Below are 20,817 nucleotides of genomic sequence, written 5' to 3'. Positions count from 1 at the left end.
CCTGTTCAGAACATCTAGTGTCTCTTCAGGCCTCCATACAGACAAAAAACGGTTATACACATAAAAACACAACTGGGAATCAGAGGCAGGCTCTGAGTTCAAGTTTGAGAACAGCCTGGTACACACAGAGATTTCCAGAGGAGCCAAGGCTATAAGGAAACTGTCTCAAACATGAATAAATGATGGCATGGTGGCATATGCCTCTTTGATCCCAGAACTCAGGAGGTAGAGGCAGGCAGATCTCTGAGTTTGATACCAGGCAGCCTGGTCTAGTGAATTACAGAATGGTCAGTACTATGTAGAGACCCTATCCACCCCAACCCCTGCCCCCCCACAAAAAATTCATATAAATGAAAATGGACAGATAGCGCCATAGTTAGAGCACTTATTGTTTTTGCAGGCATACATGTGCTTGCATATAAAACACATGAAATTAAAGAATTTGAAATTTCTGCTATTACCTTTGTCTTTCTTGAAATCCAGTGCATCTTGTTTGTCTGTGACAATTTCCTTCATGTTAACAACACTTCGATGGACTAATTGACGAAGAATTTTAATCTCCCGGATAGCTGTGATTGGGAAACCCTCTTTCTCATTGTCTAGCCGAACCTTCTTCAGAGCTACTAGTTCTCCTGCAAAAACATATGCAAACTGTCACTATAAACAACTCGCAGGTCTTAGCCATCATCATGAACCAGCATTACACATTCTTACCTTCACAGACTTGAGCATTTTTGTGTTTTTTACATAAAACCTTTACATTTCCCTTCTTTTTTTTAGGGGGCTGAGATTGAATTTAGAACCTAAGAAAATATGCCTTCTATCATTTGGCTCCACAACCAGCCCTATTCCTATGTTCCCCAGTCTTCAAACTGATTCATGCTGTTCTTTTCCTAACCCCCTTTCTCATTTCTGATACAGGATCTTGCAAGTAGCCTGAGCCGTCTCTACCTCTGCCTCCCTACTGATCTCACATGGTAGAAGAAGAAAACAGACTACCTACAAGTTGTCCTCTGTCTGCCCAATGTGTACCATGGCACAAATATGCCCCAAAGACACAAACAGACATGTATAATCATTAATAAGTAAAATATAATACCACCCCCCACAAAATAGCATACAAAACTTTCCAACAAACAAAAGTTTATAACACACACACACACACACACCCCACACACACCCCACACAGAGAATGCAGCCTTTTTGATAACCTGCTTGTGCAAACCCTAGGTTCAAATCCTAGCACCAAAGCATAATACAAAACAAAAACAAAATACTTCACCAAGTCAAAACAATACTCAAAACAGACAACAAAAGTAGCAAAATAAAGCTTTTTAGCTTATAGTGCTGAAAATCAATATAGTGCTCACAAATGTACTCAAAACACTCAACAATGAATTATATTCCTAGCCCAAAAAAGGCTTTACTATAACATTATCATGCACTCAGCTCTCTGTATCTTGCACATCATTCATAGACTCAAACTGTAGACTAAAAACATTTTCCAGTGGTAAGAGATACTTTCTGAACTGTTCAGACATCATTTTCTTTGTCATTAATCCTTGAATGATAACAATGTTTATTCATAATTTGTTTTTATTCATACCATAAATATTCTAGAGATAATTTAAATGACACAGGAGGATGGGTAGAGGTTACATGCAAATATTATGCTATTTTATGTAAAGGACTTGATACAGGGAGGTTCTGGAACAGACCAAGCTCTTCTTTTGGAACATTTTAATCTACTTAATAATTAAGAGAACAAATTGGAGCCTAAAATTTATTTTATTAAATCTATTTAAAATATTAATAATTGTACCTGTGTCTTTGTCCTTAGCTTTATATACTTGGCCATAGGTTCCTTCTCCAATAATTCCAATAATGTCAAACTTATCCACACATCGTTTCCCCCAATCACTTTCTGTTTGTCTTCTTTCTCCATAACGAGGACAACAAATTCTAAAAAGAAAACCAATAAAAACTGTTACTTTTTGCCATGAAATGACTGGCTTCTCATAAAATTTTACTGAAATGGCAGAAATAATAAAGCATCAATGGTTATAATGGAATTCTGGCTTCAAAAGATACAAAGTGGTAGTAGGATATATGAATTTCACTAAATTCATTAATCACTTTAAAAAAAAATGTAGTCAGGTGTTGGTGGCACATTAGTCCTAGCACTCGGGAGGCAGAGGCAGGCAGATCTATGGGAGTTCAAGACCAGCTTCATCCACAAGAGCTAGTTCCAAAGACAGGCTCCAAAGCCACAGAGAAACCCTGTCTCAAAAACCAAAACCAAAAAATGAATGAATGAATGAATGTGTTTAGGGATGGCATGGTGGTATCTTTTATTTTCTTCTTCTTCTTTTTTTGCTCCAGGCACAGTATCACTAGGTAGCTAGGTCTCTGGCTGTCTGGGAACTCATTTTAGACCAAGCTGGACTTAAACTCAAAAAGAGATCAAAACACCTCTACCTCCCAAGTGCTGAGATTAAAGGCATACAATCTTTGTGAGTTACAGGTCAGTCAGGGACACACAGTAATATCCTGTCTCAATAAAAATGTTAGCTATGTATTATGCTTGGTAGTTTGAATAAGAATGGCTCCCATAGGCTCTTGTACTTGAATGCTTAGTCATCAGGAAGAGGAGTTCTTTGATAGGAATTAGAAAGATTAGGAGGTGTGGTCTTACTGAAAGAAGTATATACTGGAGATAGGCTTTCAGGTTTCAAAACTCCAAGCCAGGCCCAGTGTTGCTCCCACTATGTGCTTATGGATCAGGATGTAGCTCTCAGAATGGTGCTTACATGCTACCATGCTACCAACCTTGGTAATGGATTAAACATCTGAAATTGCATTGCCACACAATAAATGGTTTCTTTCATAAGAGCTATATCAGCCAGAGTAACTCTTCACAGCAACAAAACAGTAACTAAGATAGTTATCTGGAGGATAAGCACTGTTTTCCCATAAAACTGAAATAAAAGATGTATTTGTTGGCTCTCACTTCTATGAGTTGTGGAAGCTATAAGAGTATACACTTTAATAAAAAGAGATCCCTAAGCTAGGCAGTGGTGATACATACCTTTAATCAAAGCACTCGGAAGGCAGTCGAAGGCATATCTCTAAGAATTAGAGGCCAGCCTAGTCTAGAGAGTGAGTTCTAGAACAACCAGAACTATTTCACAAAGAAACTCTGACTTGGGGGGTGGGAGGGGACACACACTACTAGTGAGATGGCTCTGCAGTTAAGAGTCATGGATAGAGTTGAATTCCCAGAACCTATGTGATGATTTACAACTGACTGTAACTGCAATCCCAGGAGATTAAGGACCCTCTTTTGGACTCCTGGGGTAAAAGGAATGTATTTAAAGCACAGACACACATAAAGAAAACACATTCATATACATAAAATATAAAAATTATACATCCCTAAAAAACTTACTTGGGCCTCTTTTTATACGGTTGTTGAGGTGGTGTAATTGCCTTTGGCTCTGGAGAATCCGGGGGAGATGGATCTCCACCTGGTAGCTCAGGAGGAAGAGGCAAGTCTGTGAGTAAGTGGCGGGTCCTCTGTTCCTTCTCTTTCTTTGCAGGCTTTGAAGGAAGCATTTCTTTTGGACTAAATAGAGATGAGAGGATAAAACTTTTACTTAGACTAGGCAAATAAAGTGTCAAAAGAACATTATAATGTTCACCTATTAAAAAGACTAAGATTTTACTTCTGGGAGTTAGACAGATGACTCAGTGGCTAAGAGCTCTGTGGCTCTTTTAGAGGATTATGGTTTAATTCCTAGAACCCATATACAGCTTACAACTGTCTGCAATGCCAGTCCCAAGAAATACCATGACCTCTTTTGACTTCTGTGGAAGCCAGACACACACACACATGTGCACATACATAAATGTAGGCAAAACATTCATATCCATAACAATAATCTTTAAAAATAAATAGACTAAAAAGTTGCCAGGCGATGGTGGTCTTCAATCTCAGCACTTGGGAGGCAGAGGCATGCAGATCTTTGTGTGTTGAAGGCCAGCCTGGTCTACAGAGCTAGTTCCAGGAAAACCAGGGTTACACAGAGAAACCCTGTCTCAACTAAAAAGTTAGAATTTATTGAAGTATATTATTTACTCCTGATTAATATAACCAATTTATTACAGAGCATGATTTGGTATTTTCATTTTATGAAATATTAACATTCCTTTAAGCATCGTGAATATTACTATTTTCTAATGTGTGAAAATATTGGAGGAATACGCTTAATATAGTAATATTTGAGATCTATTTTATTAAATATTTTGTTGTTGTTGTTTTCTTTTTCAAGACATGTTTCTCTGTGTAACAGTCCTAGCTGTCCTGGAACTAGCTCTATAGACCAGGTTGGTTTTGAACTCACTTATTATTTATTTTTTATATTTGTGCCTATGTACTACATGCATACAATGATTATAGAGGCCAAAAGAGGGCATCAGATACCTTGGAACTGTTGCTACAGATGGAATGTAAACAGCCATGTGGGTGTTAAGAATTGAACCCAGGTCTACTGGAGGAGCAGCCAAAGCCCTAAACTTCTAAGCCATCTATCTCTCCAGCCCATAACAGGTGCCAGACCCTGAGTTAAATACCCAATACCTGGTAGGAGAAGGAAGGATCTATATTTGGTGAAGTATAGGCAGGAGAATCAGATATTAAAATTAAAAAAGGCCAGCCTGAACTACATATCAAGTTGTTTTTTTCGGAGGGGGGAGTTATTTTGGGTTTTTTTGGGTCCCCCCCTTTTTGGTTTTTAAAGACAGGGTGTCTTTGTTTAACCACCCTGGCTGTCCTGGAACTCTCTCTGTACATCTGACTGGCCTCGAACTCTCAGAGGTCTGTCTGCCTGCCTCTGCCTCTGCCTCGTAAGCACTGGGATTAAAGGTGTGTGCCACAACTGCCCAACTTAAACTTACATAGCAAGTTGAGGCCAGAAGCTATATTTAATCCCATTTCAATATTTAAAACAATACAAAAACCCTATGGCACCCCTGAAATAAAATGTACAAAGCAAGTTCTAAAAGTCACAACATAAAACTGAAGCTCATACAATTCATGAAACTTATTCTTTAACAAAAGATAATTTTTAAATGAAAGAGGCCAACAAATTAACACTACTTGATTACTAAAGACTTAAAAAGAACTTAGGACAAGGAAATAATAAATGAAAGAGTTTTACAGTTAATTTGATATCAAAACTACTGAAAATATATGTAAGTACTTTAGTTGTTGGGAATAAACTTCAATAATTTTTTTTCTGTTTTTAAAAACATTTTTATGCATTTAAATATGTATGTATTACAAGATGCTGGTGATACACGACTTTAGTCCCAGCACTCGGAGGCAGAGGCAGGAAGATCTCTGTGATTTTGAGGCCAGCCTGATCCACAGAGCTAGTTTTCCAGGATAGCCTCCAAAGCAATACAGAGAAACCCTGTCTCGAACAAACAAAAAAAAAAAACAAAAGCTAAAAACAAGAAAACCCCCTCACAAGAAAAGTATGTATATAAAAGGATAAATTACGTGAACCAAATTCCTTTTTATTTAGAGATTCTTTTTTTTTTTTTTTTTAATTTTATGTGTGTTTGCCTGAATAGATGTCTGTGCACCATGCACCATGCATGTGCCTGGTGTCCATAGAAGTCAGAAAAGGGTGCCAGATCCCCTGGGTCTAGAGTTACAGATGTTGTGAGCCACCATGTGGATGTGGGGAATCAGACCTGGGTCCTCTGGAAAGGCAACCAGTGCTCTTAACTGCTGAGCCATCTCACAGCCCCTGCAATATTTTTTTTAATAATGAAGTTGAAAATAAATTTTAAAAGAAAAAAATTAATGTTTGTGTTCAGCCTACTTCTTCCTTTTCATACAGTCCAGTGCCACCCACAGTGAGTGGGCCTTCCCACCTCAATTAACATAATAACCATAACCCCTCATAGGCCTGTCTAGTGGTCAGAGCTGGATGATCTTTGACCACACAACGTAAGAACTCTCAGACTAAGGTAAAAAAGTTCAAACAGCAATTTCAGACTTACTAAGGACATGACAGGACTCACATAACAAGCAAATCAAAGTAATTAGTATGGAAACAAATAAAGACTTTTCTGATTGTAGAAATCAGAAAAGTTGTCAAATTTTAGATTTTTTTTTTTGCTTTTTTTGAGAAATAGTGTCTCTAAGAATTTCTGGCTGGCCCTGAACTCCCACCAATCATCCTCTTACCTTACCTTCCTGTGTACTAGGATTATAGGTATGTGCTATAAAGCCTGATAAATCCAAATTTTAAAATATATTTTAAAACTGTGTATGTGCATATATGTACATGTGTGTGAGTGTGCACACAAGTGTGCCTGTGCTCACACATACCTATGTATGCATGTGGGTATGTGCATGTGAAACTATGTACTCAAGCAGACCAAGTGTCAGATTCCCCTAAGCTGGAGTTACAAGGGGTTGTGATTTACTGGACATGGGCGCTAGGGACTGAAATTGGATTCTCTGAAAGAGCAGTAACTATCTCCAATTACTAATCAATTTCTTCAGCCCCACACCCCCACATTTCTGTTAAATTTATTCACCTGAGTGCTTTGCATGCACATTTATCTTTGTACCACATGTATGCCTGGTACATGAGGAAGTGGTGGGCCTCCATATGAGTGCTAGGAATTGAACCCAGATCCTTCATAAGAACAAGTGCTCTTTTTTTTTTTTTTGTAAGATTTATTTATTATGTATATAGTGTTCTGCCTGCATGTATCCCTAGAGGCCAGAAGAAGGCACCAGATCTCATCACAGATGGTTGTGAACCACCATGTAGTTGCTGGGAATTTAACTCAGGACCTTTGGAAAAGCATTCATCTTAACCTTTGAGCCATCTCTCCAGCCCAAGAATAAGTGCTCTTAACCACTAAGCTCTCTAGCCCCCCCACCCCAAAAAAACATTAAAAAAAATATTTTAATCAACAAATGGATTTTGTGCTGTAAACATCATCATAAATGGAAAGGCTTCCTACAGGCAGCAATTGAACTTACATTTATAAAACAGGCAATTCTTTGGTGGGAATTCACACTAACTATGGGGAACGCATTCTAAAAGTACAATGTGAGCCCAGAGATGGTGGAGGTGGTAAAGGTGGTTGGTGGCGTTGGTGGTATACACCTTTAGTCCCAGCATTTGGGAGGCAGGGGGCAGGTGGATCTCTGTGAATTCAGGGCTGGCCAGCCTGGTCTACAAAGCTAGTTCCAAGACAGCCAGGGGGCTGTTACAGAGACACCGTGTCTCAAAAGACCAAAAAAAAAAAAAAAAAAGACTGAAACAGAATGGAATATTTTAAATTTTATCTAATTTTTAAATATCTAAAGAAGGAAAACTATAATTACACAATACTGTAAAATATTCTTTGTAAATCTCAATCCTTGAAGAATTAATACTTTTTTTAGTTCTGTTTACTAGAAAAGAAGAAAACTCAAAGTATCTGAATTGTCTCAGAATTATCACTTAAGTCTATGTTTGACATTTAGGGTTTTTCCTCAAAGATTTACATTCTACTAGGCCTGTTGGCATACACCTTTAATCCCAATACTCAAAGAGGCAGATGCAGGATGATCTCTATCAGTTTAAGGCCAGCCTGGTCTACAAAGGGAATTCTAGGGCAGGCAGAACTACAAAGAGAGACATTCTATAAGAAGATTCTATTTTAAGGAAGTTTATAAGAAATGAGTCTTTAATAGGACATACACTATCAGTTCAGACCACAACAATCTAAGAGGTCAAAATCTTGCTTCAGTAAATATATTAAAAACCTTGAAAATATAATGAGGACCCACTAAAAATCTAATGTTTAACAAACACTACAGCAGCCGGGCATTGGTGGCACACATCTTTAGCCCCAGCACTTGGGAGGCAAAGGTACGAGGAACTCTGTGAGTTCAAGGCCAGCCTGGTCTACAGAGTTAATTCCAAGACAGGCTCCAAAATAATACAGAGAAACCCTGTCTCGAAGAAAAAAACCAAACCAAAACAAAACAACAACAACAAAAAAAAAACACTACAGCTTTTATTATAAGGCACTAAATGTGCCAAATATGGAGAGAGCCTGATATAATGAAGGAGATATTATATGACAAAATAATTACCAGGAAATACTGATGTATACATTTTGTTCATATCTATAGTTCATGACTCCTTATTCATATGTGATGACTTAGGTTGCCTTAATTCTTGTGTATAAGAAACAGCTGACTTGGCCAAGCAGTGGCGGTACAAGCCTTTAATTCTAGCACTTGGGAGGCAAAGACAGTTCTCTTTGAGTTCAAGGCCAGCTTGGTCTACAGAACAAGTTCCAGGACAGCAAGGGAAACAGAGAAATTTGGGGGAGGTGGGAGAACTGACACAGAAACAATTGACTCCTACCCGAATTTTACAAACTTGAATTTTCTGATGATGAAATTTAAATTAACCTGTAGATACAATGTAAACATTTCTCACCTAGCTTGTTGGCACATGCTTTTAATCAAAGCAGAGAGGCAAATGAATTTACCTTCAAAATTCAGTCCAGTCAGGCACTAACTACACAGTGCCTGCCTTTCTTTCTTTCTTTTTTTTTTTTTTTTTTTGTTTTGTTTTGTTTTGTTTCTTTGTTTTGGTTGGCACAGGGTCTCCCTAGATAACTCTGTTCTGGAACTCAGGATAGAGAAACCCACAGAGATCCATGTACCTCTGCCTCTCTAGTTGTATGTTTTTTACTTTCGTATGCAAACTGGACTAGCATATCCCTGTTTTAAACTACTGAAGGTATGGGCCACTATATCTACAGTGTCATTTTTTTTTGGAGAGAGGCTTTGGAACTCACTTTATAGACCTGGCCTTGAACTCCCTGAGATCTGCCTGCCTCTGCCTCCCAAGTGATGGGATTAAAGGCAATCACCACCACTGACCAGCCCCTAAAGTATCTCTTGGGGTCGGGGGAGTCCCAGAGTTTGGGGGCTGGAAAGATAGCTCAGCTGTTAGGCTGCTCTTCCAGAAGTCCTGAGTTCAATTCCCAGCAACCAAATGGTGACTCACAACCATCTATAGTCAGGATCTAATTAATGCCTTTCTGAAATAAAGGAGTACATACAAATAGAGCACTCATATACATAAAATAGATTTTTTTTAAAAATCTTAAAAGAAAAAAGAAATCCCAGAGCTCATGCTATGAAGCAGGAGGAACTCCACAGAGTTCAAGGTCAGATGAAGTTATACAGTAAATTCTAGACCAGTCTGGTCTACAAGCATATTAGAGGCCACCTAAATTCATATAAGGCCATGTCGCACAAACAAACAGAAAAACTGCAAACAAGGGGCTAGAGAGATGGCTTAGCAGTTTAGAGCATTTGCTATGGAGACCTGAGTACCTACATGTTGGCTCACAACCACCCTATAATTTAGGGAGATCTGATATTGCTGGCCTCCTAGGGTACCTACACTCATATGTAAAATATCTCTCTACGTGTGTGTGTGTGTGTGTGTGTGTGTGTGTGTGTGTGTGTGTGTGTGTGTGTGTGTACACACACAACAAACTAGACAGCAAAGCAAGACTTTAGCCAAAAGCAAAACACTTGCTCCACACTCCCCTACCCATTCCACAATCCATTACTACTCCTGAACATTTTAAAAGTGCCAAGGGTAAGTTTGGAAAAATATGCTCTAAGAATTAAAAAGAAGGCAGATGCAGATGGGTTCACTTGCCTCTGCCTCCCAAATAGTGGGACTAAAGGCATGCACCACAACTGCCTGGCTAAGACAAGGTTTCAAAAGACCTAGCTTTCCTAGAACTCACTAATGTAGACCAAACTGGCCTCCAACTCAAGAGCCCTGCCTATTCCTACCTCCCAAATGTTAGTATAAAAGGCCCACCCCAGCAGTGGGTGACTACTGAGGAACAAGACTCAAGACTGACTTCAGGTCTCTTGTTTGCACACCTGCACTCACATACACACATGCACCCGCAAAGAATCACCACTTAAATTACTGATGTCACCTAGAAAGTGCTAAGTTTGAAAACAGGTTTGCAATTTAACATAAGCAGTTCTTATTTTTCTATTTACAATGAAGTTCATGACAGTAAATGTAACTCATCCCCTAGAAGAAGGTAAGATCTCAACAGAAAAACCAGTAAGACTATACTTCCATACCATGTCCTTGGCCAATGCATGTCTGTTTGGAGGTTTTATTCAGTTAGTATGGCCAATAGATTAAAAATAACCTTTCATAATTCCATTTATGAGATTCATACTTCATAACCATTTCAGTAATCAACACTCAAAGTACTCATTAAAATTTAGTATCTTCCCATCATCCCATTCTGAGTTATAGTCTAATTAGCAAAGATTCTTCATACTGCTCTTTTTTTTTTTTAATTGCAGGATAGGTGATTTTTAAAAATTATATCACCCAATGAATGGTGGTGGCACACACCTTTAATCTGAGCACTTAGGAGGCAGAGGCAGATCTCTGTGGGTTCAAAGCCAGCCTGGTCTACAGAGTGGGTTCCAGGGCAAGATCTATAACTATAGAGGAACCCTGTCTCAAAAAACAAACAAAAAACAAATAATAATAATAAAGTATCACTCTACAAATTTTCTATAATTAAAATATTACAAAAAAAAAAAGCCAGCTGGCAAGATGGCTAGATGGGTAAAGATACTTGCCACAATACACATATATGCACACAATAAGCATTTTTAAAATTAAAGATATGGAGGAGAAATGTGGTTATGCAAGACCTAGGTATCAAGGTACTCTCTGGTCTCCAATGCGTATATAAATAAAAATAGTTCACTTAGGCCTGGAAAGATGGCTCCAGGGTTTAAGAGTGATTATTGCTCTTTCAGAGGACATGGTGGTTCTTAGCACTCACATGACAGCTTACCAACACTTACAACTACAGTTCTAGAGACCCAATAACCTCTGGCCTATACTATCTCATCCATGTACATATATTCATGCAAGCTCACAGACATACATATAAACAAAAAAATATTCAAACAGTAAAGTTAGGGCTGGAGAGATGGCTGAGTAAGTAAGAGCTACTCTTCTGGAGAACTTGAGAGCAGTTGCCACATGGTAGCTCAGAACCATCCATATTTATTCCATGGGATCCATCATCATCTTCTGACCAAATAGTACACATACATATGTGCAGGCAAAAGTCTTACACACACACACACACACACACACACACACACACACACACACACACACAAAGAATCTAAAACTTGTCAGGCATAGTGGTGCATGTCTATAATCCCAGCATTCAGGTGACTGAGGCAGGATTGCTATGAGCTTAAGGTTACCCAAGACTATATAGTGAGTATAACAAGACCCTATCCCCCACACAACCCCAAAATGTGCCCATCAAGATAATTCAGCAGGTAAACACACTTGCCACCAAGCCCTATGCTGGATCTCTGGGATCCACACAACAGAAGAAAACTGACTCCCACCAAATTTTTCTCTGGCCTCCACACTAAGACACAGTATACACACTCAAAAATAAGGTAAGTTTTTTAAAATGAAAGGAAAAAAAACCCCACAAAATTCTCATTCTCTACTCTCAAGCAATACAAGAATGAATTTTCCACTAAATTACAAAACAGCAATTCCTAACCATAAGCGCATCTTGAAAAGATATGCATTCTAATAGTTTTAAAAATCTTAAAAAGAAAATACATTATAAAGACTAACTTCTTTCATCCTATTATAGGACTTACCTATCCATGTCATCATCTCCAGGTAACAAGGGAGGGAGGGGCAGAGGAGGCAATGTTGATGTTTTCAGGTGTGGAATAGCAGCTGTTACAGATACTTGAGTCTTCACAGAAACCTGTACAGGGGGCTGAGAATTTGTCTGAGAGGATAGAGTAGATGTCCTTGGGTGAGGAGATGAGGGCAAAATTGAAGTACTAGAAACAGGAACTTGACTAAATGGTGGCTGGGGAGGAGGCAGAGGAGGCTGCAGGGGAACAGCTGGTAGTGGAGGCAAGGGTGGCAAAGGGGGTGTCTGAGGTGGAGGGGTAGTGGACGGTAAAGGGGGTGGAGAAGTAACTGTGAGGACAGGTGGAAGGGCCTCTTTTTCTGATGTCTCTGTCTCCTTTGAAGTAACAATTACTTCCTTCGGTGCTACAGGCTTAGCGTCTTTTGTTCCCTGTGCTTTCAAATCCTTAACAGGATGCTTCTGCAAGTTTTCATCCAACTTAACTTTCCCTGTATCTAAACAATTTTTTACCTCTGTGTTTGAATGTGCCACATTTACCAGTTCAGTATCTGGGGTAGATTTTTCTGACTTTATACCTCTGGGTAACTTTTTACACTCTAACCCTGACTCCTTCACCTCAACTTTATCTTTTTTAGTCAAAGTTATAGGTGAACCCTTGGAATCTTTTCCATCCATTTTTGCTGCTGCTGCAGCAGCTGCTCTTTCCTTCTTTTTTCTACTGAGTTCTGCTCCCAGGCTGGAATTCAATGGAAGCCTGACAGGTGAGATACTGGAATGACGGCTGCGTGACCCGGATCTCTTCTTTTTACTATGAGAAGACGAGTGTCTTGAATATGCAGGACTTCTGCTTCTGGACTTCATGGATTTCCTACTGAAAAAAAGAAAAAACAGTTTAAATAGACAATATACAGAGACATAAAGAGGACAATAGGTCAGCAAAAAATAGGGTCTAGATCTGGGGCTCTAATCCTAAAACCCACATGATGGCTAATTTACTGTTACTCTAGTTCCGATTAACAAACTTCCTCTTCTGGCCTCCCAAGGAACTGCAAGTACATGGTATATAGACTTCACAGGCAAACAATCTATACAAATAAAATAAAAATATAAAGCAAGTCAGGCATTATGGTGCATGCCTTTAGCCCCAGGACGTGGGAGGCAGACCGGTGGATCTCTGTGAGTTCAAGACCATTTTAGTCTACAGAGTGAGTTCCAGGCCAGTCAGAGCTACATAGTGAGACCCTCGCCTCAGAAAACACACACAGGAGGAAGAGAGGGAGGGAGGAAGGGAGGCTGGTACAAAGTTGGGACTAGATGCAGGCAGAACACTGTGAGTTCAAGGCCAGCCTGGTCTACAGAGCAGGTTCCAGGACAACCAGGGCTACACAAAGAAACTGTCTCAAAAAGAAAAGGGTCAGTGGTTAAAAACACTTCCCAGTACCTACTTGGTAGCTCAAACCATCCAAAAGCTACGTATCTCCTTGAATACCAGGCATGTACATGGTACACATACATATACATACATGTAGGCAAACATTCATACATAAAATAAAATTTTAAAGTATTTAGAAAAGAAAAAAAAAAAATCAAAGGCATCCTCTACTATGCAATGCAGAAAACTCAAAGCCAGCTTGGGTTACATGAGACTATATCTAAAAACAAAATACAAATTCTAGACTCTGCATGAATATATATTTGAATTAAGTAAAACTAAAAAATTCATTTGGCTAGGACTTGGCTCCTATTTGTAATCCCTGCACTTAGGACACCAAGGCAAAAGAATTACAGAGACTGAGCAGCCAAGTATGAACCACACAGTGAGTTCCCTAACAGCTTGAACTATATTCAGACCTTGTTCCAAAACAAATAAGGGACTAGAAGATATGGCTTGGTGGTTAAATGGGTACTAATTTAGCGTAGGACCCAAGTTTGGTTCCCAGCACCCACAATGGGTAGAACCACCCGTAACTTAAGATCTGGGAATCTAGAGACTCTGGCCTTCATGAGCATATATGCACACAAACACATACGTAATTTAATAAAAATAAATCCCCCCAAAAGAAAAAAATAACCAACCATCTGGGTTGGTAAGTTCATGCTTTTAGGACCTCTGTGAATTTGAGACAGTCTTGCACTACAAAGGAAGTTTCAAGCCAGCCTAAACTATAAAGTAAGACCCTGTCTCAAACAAAACAAAAACAAGTAAAACAGAATGGTAACAGCACATACTGGTAATCACAGACTAAGGAGGCAGAGACAGAATTGTTGCAATGAAATAATAAAATAAAATTAGCAGGTAGTGGTGGCTCATAACTATACTCGTAGCACTAGGGAAGCAGAGGCAGAAGGATCTCTCAGTTCAAGGTGAGCCTGGTCTACAGAACTAGTTCTAGGTCACACAAGGTTACACAAAGAAACCCTGTCTTGAAACAAAAAAATAAATTTTCAAGAAACAGGAAAGCACCAAAATTGCCTATTATGTACTTACATCAAGATGGCATAATACTTGCCCACTTTAGAATGTAGTCGTACTCAAAATGCTTATTTTGAGAAATTTTGTTTTATAAATTTTTGCCTGTATTTCTGCAAGAGCACCATGTCTGTGCCCAGTGTCAAGAGTTCAGAGGGCATCAGAATCCCTGGAACTGACTGGATTTAGAGATGTTTGTGAGTCAATGTTCCTCTGGAAGAACCACCAATGTCCCTAACCATTGAGCCAACACTTCAGCCCAACTTCCCTAAATTTTAACTATGGTACTACTTTACAGCCTTGGTTTATTATAAAGTTGTGTCTATAGGAAACAAATGCCTAATATATAAAATTTAGAAATTTAAAAACTACAATTGTTGGCATCTTTTTTCATTTTTAAGTACTGAAGACTGAATCCAAGGCCTTCCATTCACTAAGAAACAGCCTACTACTACTGATCTATATTACCGGTCCTAACACTTCTTTCTATCTTTTAGTGCTCTGAGACAAGATTTTATTACATAGACTAAGCTGGTCTAATAATTATGATCATCTTGTCTTAGTCTCCTGTGTGTTGGTTGATATTAAAGGTCTTAGTTCCTTTAACAGAAAATGATTTCCAATCAACTTTTTAGGACATGTAAGACAAGAAATTACTACATGCACAAACAAACTTGTTTGTTTTGTTTTTGAAATGGGAAATCACAATGTAGCTCTGGCTGGCCTGAAATTTGATAGGTATGTATGCCCAGCTACAGTTAATGTTCTTAACTACTAAGCCATTTTTTCCAGTTCAACAAAAAATTTTATGAGGAATGACTGTGAAATAAAATCTGGAAATCTAGCCAGCAGGTGGTAGCCCACACCTTTAATCTCAGCACTCAGAAGGCAGAGGCAAGCGGATCTCTGAGTTCGAGGTCAGCCAAGTCTACAAAACCTGTCTCAGAAAAAAAAAAAATCTGGAAATCCTTACGAAAGGTTATTTTAAAGTCTTATTAATTACTTTTTTATTCATTAATGACTTCTTTTACTATATATAGTCCTGTGTAATGGTTATTTGCTCAGCCCATGACCTTGGGCTATCTGGCCTGATAGAGATGGTGCTTCTTGTTTGCCTCTTATAAGGAAGGACTAAGGTGGTCTCACACTCTTGGGTGGTGAAGACCAGGTCAGGCAGCATGAAGTAGTGAATGACTGGTCCCTAGCTTTCCAAGGACTCTGCAACTGGATTTACCATATCCTTTATTCATGAGTATATTTCCCCCTTTCGTACCTTAGTAAATCCTTGTGTCTGTGAAACAGACACAAATGGATTTCTAATTACAATCCTGCTCAAGATTCATTGTGAGGAAAAACCAACAATCTAAACCACTAAAACTGACTACAGCCAAATATGATGGCCCATGCCTTTAGTCCCAGCGCTCAGGAGGCAGAGGCAGGTGGATCTCTGAGTTCGAGGCAGCCTGGTCTACAAGAGCTAGTTCCAGGACAGGCTCCAAAGTCATAGAGTAACCTTGTCTTGAAAAAACAAAAATCAAAAAAAGAAGAGGTAGGGAGATCTCTGTGCATTCAATACAGCTTGGTCTGCATTAAGATCCTGTCTTGCCAGGCAGTGGTGGCACATTCCTTTAATCAATCCTAGCACTTGGGAGGCAGAGACAGGTGGATCTCAGTGAGTTCAAGGCCATCCTGGTCTACAAAGTGAGTTCCAGGACAGTCAGAGCTACATAATGAGACCCTGTCTCCAAAAAAAAAAAAAGAAAAAAGAAAAAAGAAAAAAGAAAGGTATTGGACTTGACTGTTGTGGCAAACACCTTTAATTACAGTAATAGACAGACAGAGGCAGGTGAAATCTGAGTTCAAGCACAGCCTGGTTCACATATGGAATTCTAGAGCAGCCTAGATTACAGTTAGACTCTATCAAGAATAAAGTTGGGTGTAGTGGCCCACGCCCTTCAATTTCAGTACCAGGGAAGCAAAGGCAGGTGAATTAGTTCTAGGCCAGCCTGGTCTACTTGGTGAGGACTTGCTTAACATGCAAAAATCCGAGTTCATTCCCAAACACTGATCCACAACTAAAATGGTGCTTGCTTCCAGTTTCGTTTTTCCCAAATGAAGAGTCTACCACAGAGTGCCAAGACAGCCAGAGCTACAGAGAGAAACCCTGTCTTAAAAAGCTCCCCCCACAAAATTGAATATACAACCTAAGTATACTATGTAAATTGAATTATATCACCAGTTCTCTTTTTGAAGGGGAAAGAGGCCTTTTCATTTCTTATGCCAGCATGTCAGCACAAGCCTTTAATCCCAACACTATGGAGGCAAGAGGCAGCCAGGTCTACAGAGCAAGTCCCAGATAGCCAGGGTTATACAGAGAAACCCTATGGAAGGTGAGGGAGGAGAAAAGATATAAATAAATAGATTTTTAAAATTATTACTGTGCATGTATATCATCTGTGGAAGTTGGAGGATAACTGAAGATCAAACAGGTATTTAGCCATCTTGTCCGTCCATTCATTGTTTGGTCTTTTTTGAGACAGGATTTCAAATAACACAGGCTAGCCTAAAAATCAAAATCCACTTGCTAAATTTATCAAAAACCTGGAATTATGGATGTGTGCCAGGCTGCTCAGGTTCCTTTTTTTTTTTTTTTTTTTTTTTTTTTTTTGCGCTATTTACTGTTGTGAATTCCAATAAAATTATGTAATGTGTGGGTACAAATAATGTTTTCTAGAAGCCAAAAAAAAAAAAAAAAAAAAAAAAGGATGCATGTTTCCAATATTTTATATTTGCATCCCCACTGTCTCCACTTCCTCTGGATTTACATCTGCCATCACTGCACTACTTTCAATTAAGGAACACAATTTTTTCAATTCACTTAAGAGAACTTGATATCTGATATTTTCTTTAAGAGTCTGTCTAAAAGGAATGATTTCAAGACAAAAGCTCTTGACCAAAATCCTGTTTTGGCCTTTTGTATTTCCAAACTCAACAGTAAAAAAAATCTTTCAAGTAACCTTAATATTACTCTCAAGAAAACAAACATTCTGCCTAATATTATCTGTCTGTAATCCCAATAGCCAAGAGTTAAGGCAGGATTGGTGGAAATTTCAGGTTAGTTTGAGACCAGCATAGGCTACATAGCTAATTTCAGGCCACAAGTTGCAGTGTGAAACCCTGTCTAAAAAACACAAAATTCTGAGAATGTTTCTTAGATTCCCTTTCAAAACTATCCAACATTATAAATGGTACATATATGACTTATGTATTCTGTTTAATCATACCTCTTCAAAAAATCATAAATTCTAAGAAATGGTATACATGCTAGATGTTTACAAAGGTATGCTGTTTGCTATGACTTTTGAGATGAATCTAAACAAAAGATGGACTAATGGAGATAAACAGATGTGACAAAATGTTAATTAGAAAATCAAGGTGTTAGATACATGCATGTTTATTATAATTATTTCAACCTATGTTTGAATCTTTTAAATTACTGAATGAGAAATACTAAGATAATTTAAGCACTGTAGTTAAGAGAATACACTTAAATTGTATTTTTAAGACAGTGAAATAGGGCCAGGCACTGGTGGCTCATTCCTTTAGTCCCAACATTCAGGAGGCAGAGGTACGTGGAGTTCAAGGCCAGCCTGGTCTACAGAACTAGTTCCAGTACAAGCTCCAAAGCAATACAGAGAAACCCTGTCTTGAAAAGAAAAAAAAAAAAAAAAAAAAAAAAAAAGACAATGAAACATACACTGACCTACTGACTTATAAAACACATGCATAAGCTAATTTTTACCAGTGCTCTTCACTCATAAAATGTACTGAGTCCTATGTACAAGACACAGTAACATGCTTCATATTTATTAATCTTCACAACTGCCTTGAAGTAGGCAGATTTTATTCCTATTTCCACATGAAGAAACTCAGGTGTGGACAAATTAAATCATTTGCAAAAGGTTACAAGGAAATATTAAGATTCCACTGAAATAAAGCTCCTGTTGTTTTTGTGGACAGAGATGGGTCCACACATGAGACAAGAACACAATTTTCCACAATTTCAAGTTGACAGACCTTCCTTACAAAAATACCAAGCTGAAGGCATTAGTACCACATATTTTAAGGAAGATTTTGAAATTTGCTAGTGTTAACAAGGTAAGTCAACACTGGTGCTGTTAAAAAAAAAAAAATCAAAAATACCAAAATAAAAATTCAACAAACTGTCTCTGGAACCTCTCTCTTTTTGCTAAGCTATATGTCAAAAAGAAAACTGCCTCATTAGCTCAATTTTCATTACAGTTACAAGATAGTGTTCTTCAGTAAGGTAACTAATAATTATAGATCTGGGGACATATCTAGACAAAATTGCTAGGTTAACAGGCAAACAGACTCAAAATAATAGAAATGAAAGTTTATAATTTCTCAATTCTCTTGTGAGTTCCAATAAGGTTTAAATACTGGTACTAACGTGACTTACAAAGTTTTAAAACAAAGCAACAAGTAGTTTTGGAGACTATGAACTCCCTAAGCAGAAGTGTGATTTCTTACAACTGAAGATTCCCCACTACTGAAAAGTACCTACCTACCTTGTTTGAGCAGTTGGAGGCATGTGAACTTTACTTCTCAATTATGGGTTAAGGGAAAGCCAGTCTTACCTAGATGATTAGCCAACCTAGTTAAAGCAAACTTTAACAAAATGTTATAAAGACTGCCAATCCCTCCCAACCCACCCTACTTCAACAAAGACAGGTAATAGCTCACCTGGGGATTGGACTCCGACTCAGAGACCTCTTGCTCAAGAAAGGGCTGCTAGATCGCCTTCGACCATAGGGGCTGGGCGATCTCCCGCTGTAAGAGCCACTCCTTTCATAGCTGGATGACCGTCTCCGGCTATAGGGACTCACAGACCTCTGTCGTCGGCTGTAGGGGCTGGGTGACCGAGTGCTGGACTGGTAAGCAGAAGGCTCTTTGTAAGGTGGGCTGATTGACTGCCTTCTTGAGGTACTCCCAGGGCTCTTCTTGTAGGAGTCATAATTGCTAGAAGTGTGAGACCTTGGGGGGCTAAGGTCATAGTCTTGGCCATAAGAAGCTCCTGAAGGACTGTCATCTTGCTTGGAGCTGTCAGACCATTTCCTATGGGGACTCCTGGATCTCCGCTTTGGGCTATCCACCGTTTTGTAACTTTTGGGTGTTTCCCTTTTCCGATGACTTTTACTCCGGTCCTTGTGTCCAGACTTTAACTCACGTTCTTTCCGTGTCTTCTCCTTGTGGAGTTTGGATGACCTGGATTCCTTGCTGCTGCTTTTGGATATTTGTGCCTTCCCATAGTCATCATTCCCCTCCACCGAACGCTTTGAACTTCCCGATATCCGGTCCTTCACAGATCCAGATTTGGAGACTTCCTGGTTTTTTTCTTTTTCGGTCTGTTTAGTTTTTAGCAAGTCTCGGGACCGCCGGTGCTGGTGGTGTCGATGTCTGTGCAGGCGGTCGCTCCGATCCGTCCCGCGACGCTCGTCGTTCTCCCTCCTGTCTAATTTGAAGGCCATGTCATCCGAGAAGGTGTCTGAATCAGAGCTGATGTCATCGTACTCCACCAAAGGTTTGATTACTGTACCCAAAGATGCTGCTTCGGGGGTCACCAACCCCATATCTTTGGAGTGCTTGGACTTATGCCGCTTGTGCTTCGACACCAAGCGGTGACGCTCCCTGCTGTTGGAGCTGCCACCTCCCGATGACGGCTGCGAAGTTCCAGAAGCTCCTCCGCTCCCGTCCTTCTTGGCCCCATGTCTCTCTGAATTGGGCATTCCCTTTCCCCGAGCCTCAAGAAGGGGAAAAGTTCCCCAGCACTCCACAAAGCCCCACCCTCCCCCCCCAGCCCCAACTCCACGCCCACCAAAAGAGCCCCTAGAAGGGGGTGGGGAGGGAAGGGACCTTAGGCCAGGCTCCTCCTCCCTCTCGCCTCCTCAGCGCCCTCCTACATGAGGTGGGGGGTGAAGGAGCGAGGGAAGAAATGAGAGTTCCTCGGCAGTGGGAGAGCGAGGCGCCCGCAGCTGCTCGAGTCCGCCCCTGGCCGCTGCCCACCCCGCCGAGCCACTCTCCAGGCCCGCGAGCCCGGGAGCTCAAGGAAGTAGGAAGCCGACCGCCCGAGCCTGAGGGGCCGACTCCGGCTCTGGCGCCCTGTAAGGACTGCGCGGGCCCTTCCCCTGCCCGGTGGCCCGGGCTCCGCGGCCTAGGCTGCCTCACCTCCCCCTTTGTCCCCCGCTCCTGAGGGAGCCCCTTTCCTAGCCTCCGCCTCAGCCGACACCTCACATACACATTTCACTCCCTCACACAGACTCAGTCACACACTAGATTAAACCGAAACGGCACTTGGCGGAGGGGGAGGGGCGAGCTGCACAAGTATCGCGAGATTCCACCGGACTCCCGCGATACTTCGCGCTCCCTTTTCACCTCGACCCATTGCTTCGCCAGACAACGCGAGAACAGGACCCAAGCCACAAACGCGTCCCGTTAGACTCTCGCGATAAGTTTCCAACTCCCCCTTTGGA

At 40.1% G+C, this 20,817-nt stretch overlaps 1 protein-coding gene across 9 annotated transcripts in view; it reads right to left on the bottom strand.

The window, feature by feature from the left end:
* The window catches only part of Cdk12 (cyclin dependent kinase 12), a 73,220-nt gene extending 53,085 nt beyond the window's left edge, over nt 1–20,135 (bottom strand). For 8 of the 9 annotated variants that reach the window (XM_051175664.1, XM_051175659.1, XM_051175677.1 and 5 more), the window contains exons 1-5: nt 19,031–20,135; nt 11,792–12,667; nt 3,449–3,625; nt 1,823–1,962; nt 462–632 (exon numbers count right to left, since the gene is read on the bottom strand). In XM_051175664.1, coding sequence (XP_051031621.1) covers nt 462–632; nt 1,823–1,962; nt 3,449–3,625; nt 11,792–12,667; nt 19,031–20,073 — 2,407 coding nt within the window. In that variant the 5' untranslated portion in view covers nt 20,074–20,135. The remainder of the gene's footprint in view (nt 1–461; nt 633–1,822; nt 1,963–3,448; nt 3,626–11,791; nt 12,668–19,030) is intronic. The other variant, XM_051175648.1, reaches the window with a different exon arrangement.
* Nucleotides 20,136–20,817: the final 682 nt, after the last annotated feature.

The sequence above is a fragment of the Phodopus roborovskii genome, unplaced genomic scaffold, assembly GCF_943737965.1.
Source record: "Phodopus roborovskii unplaced genomic scaffold, PHOROB, whole genome shotgun sequence".
In the NCBI taxonomy this organism is placed as follows: domain Eukaryota; kingdom Metazoa; phylum Chordata; class Mammalia; order Rodentia; family Cricetidae; genus Phodopus; species Phodopus roborovskii.
Note: the sequence above shows the minus strand (reverse complement) of the source record. Positions and strands in the feature narration are given on the sequence as shown.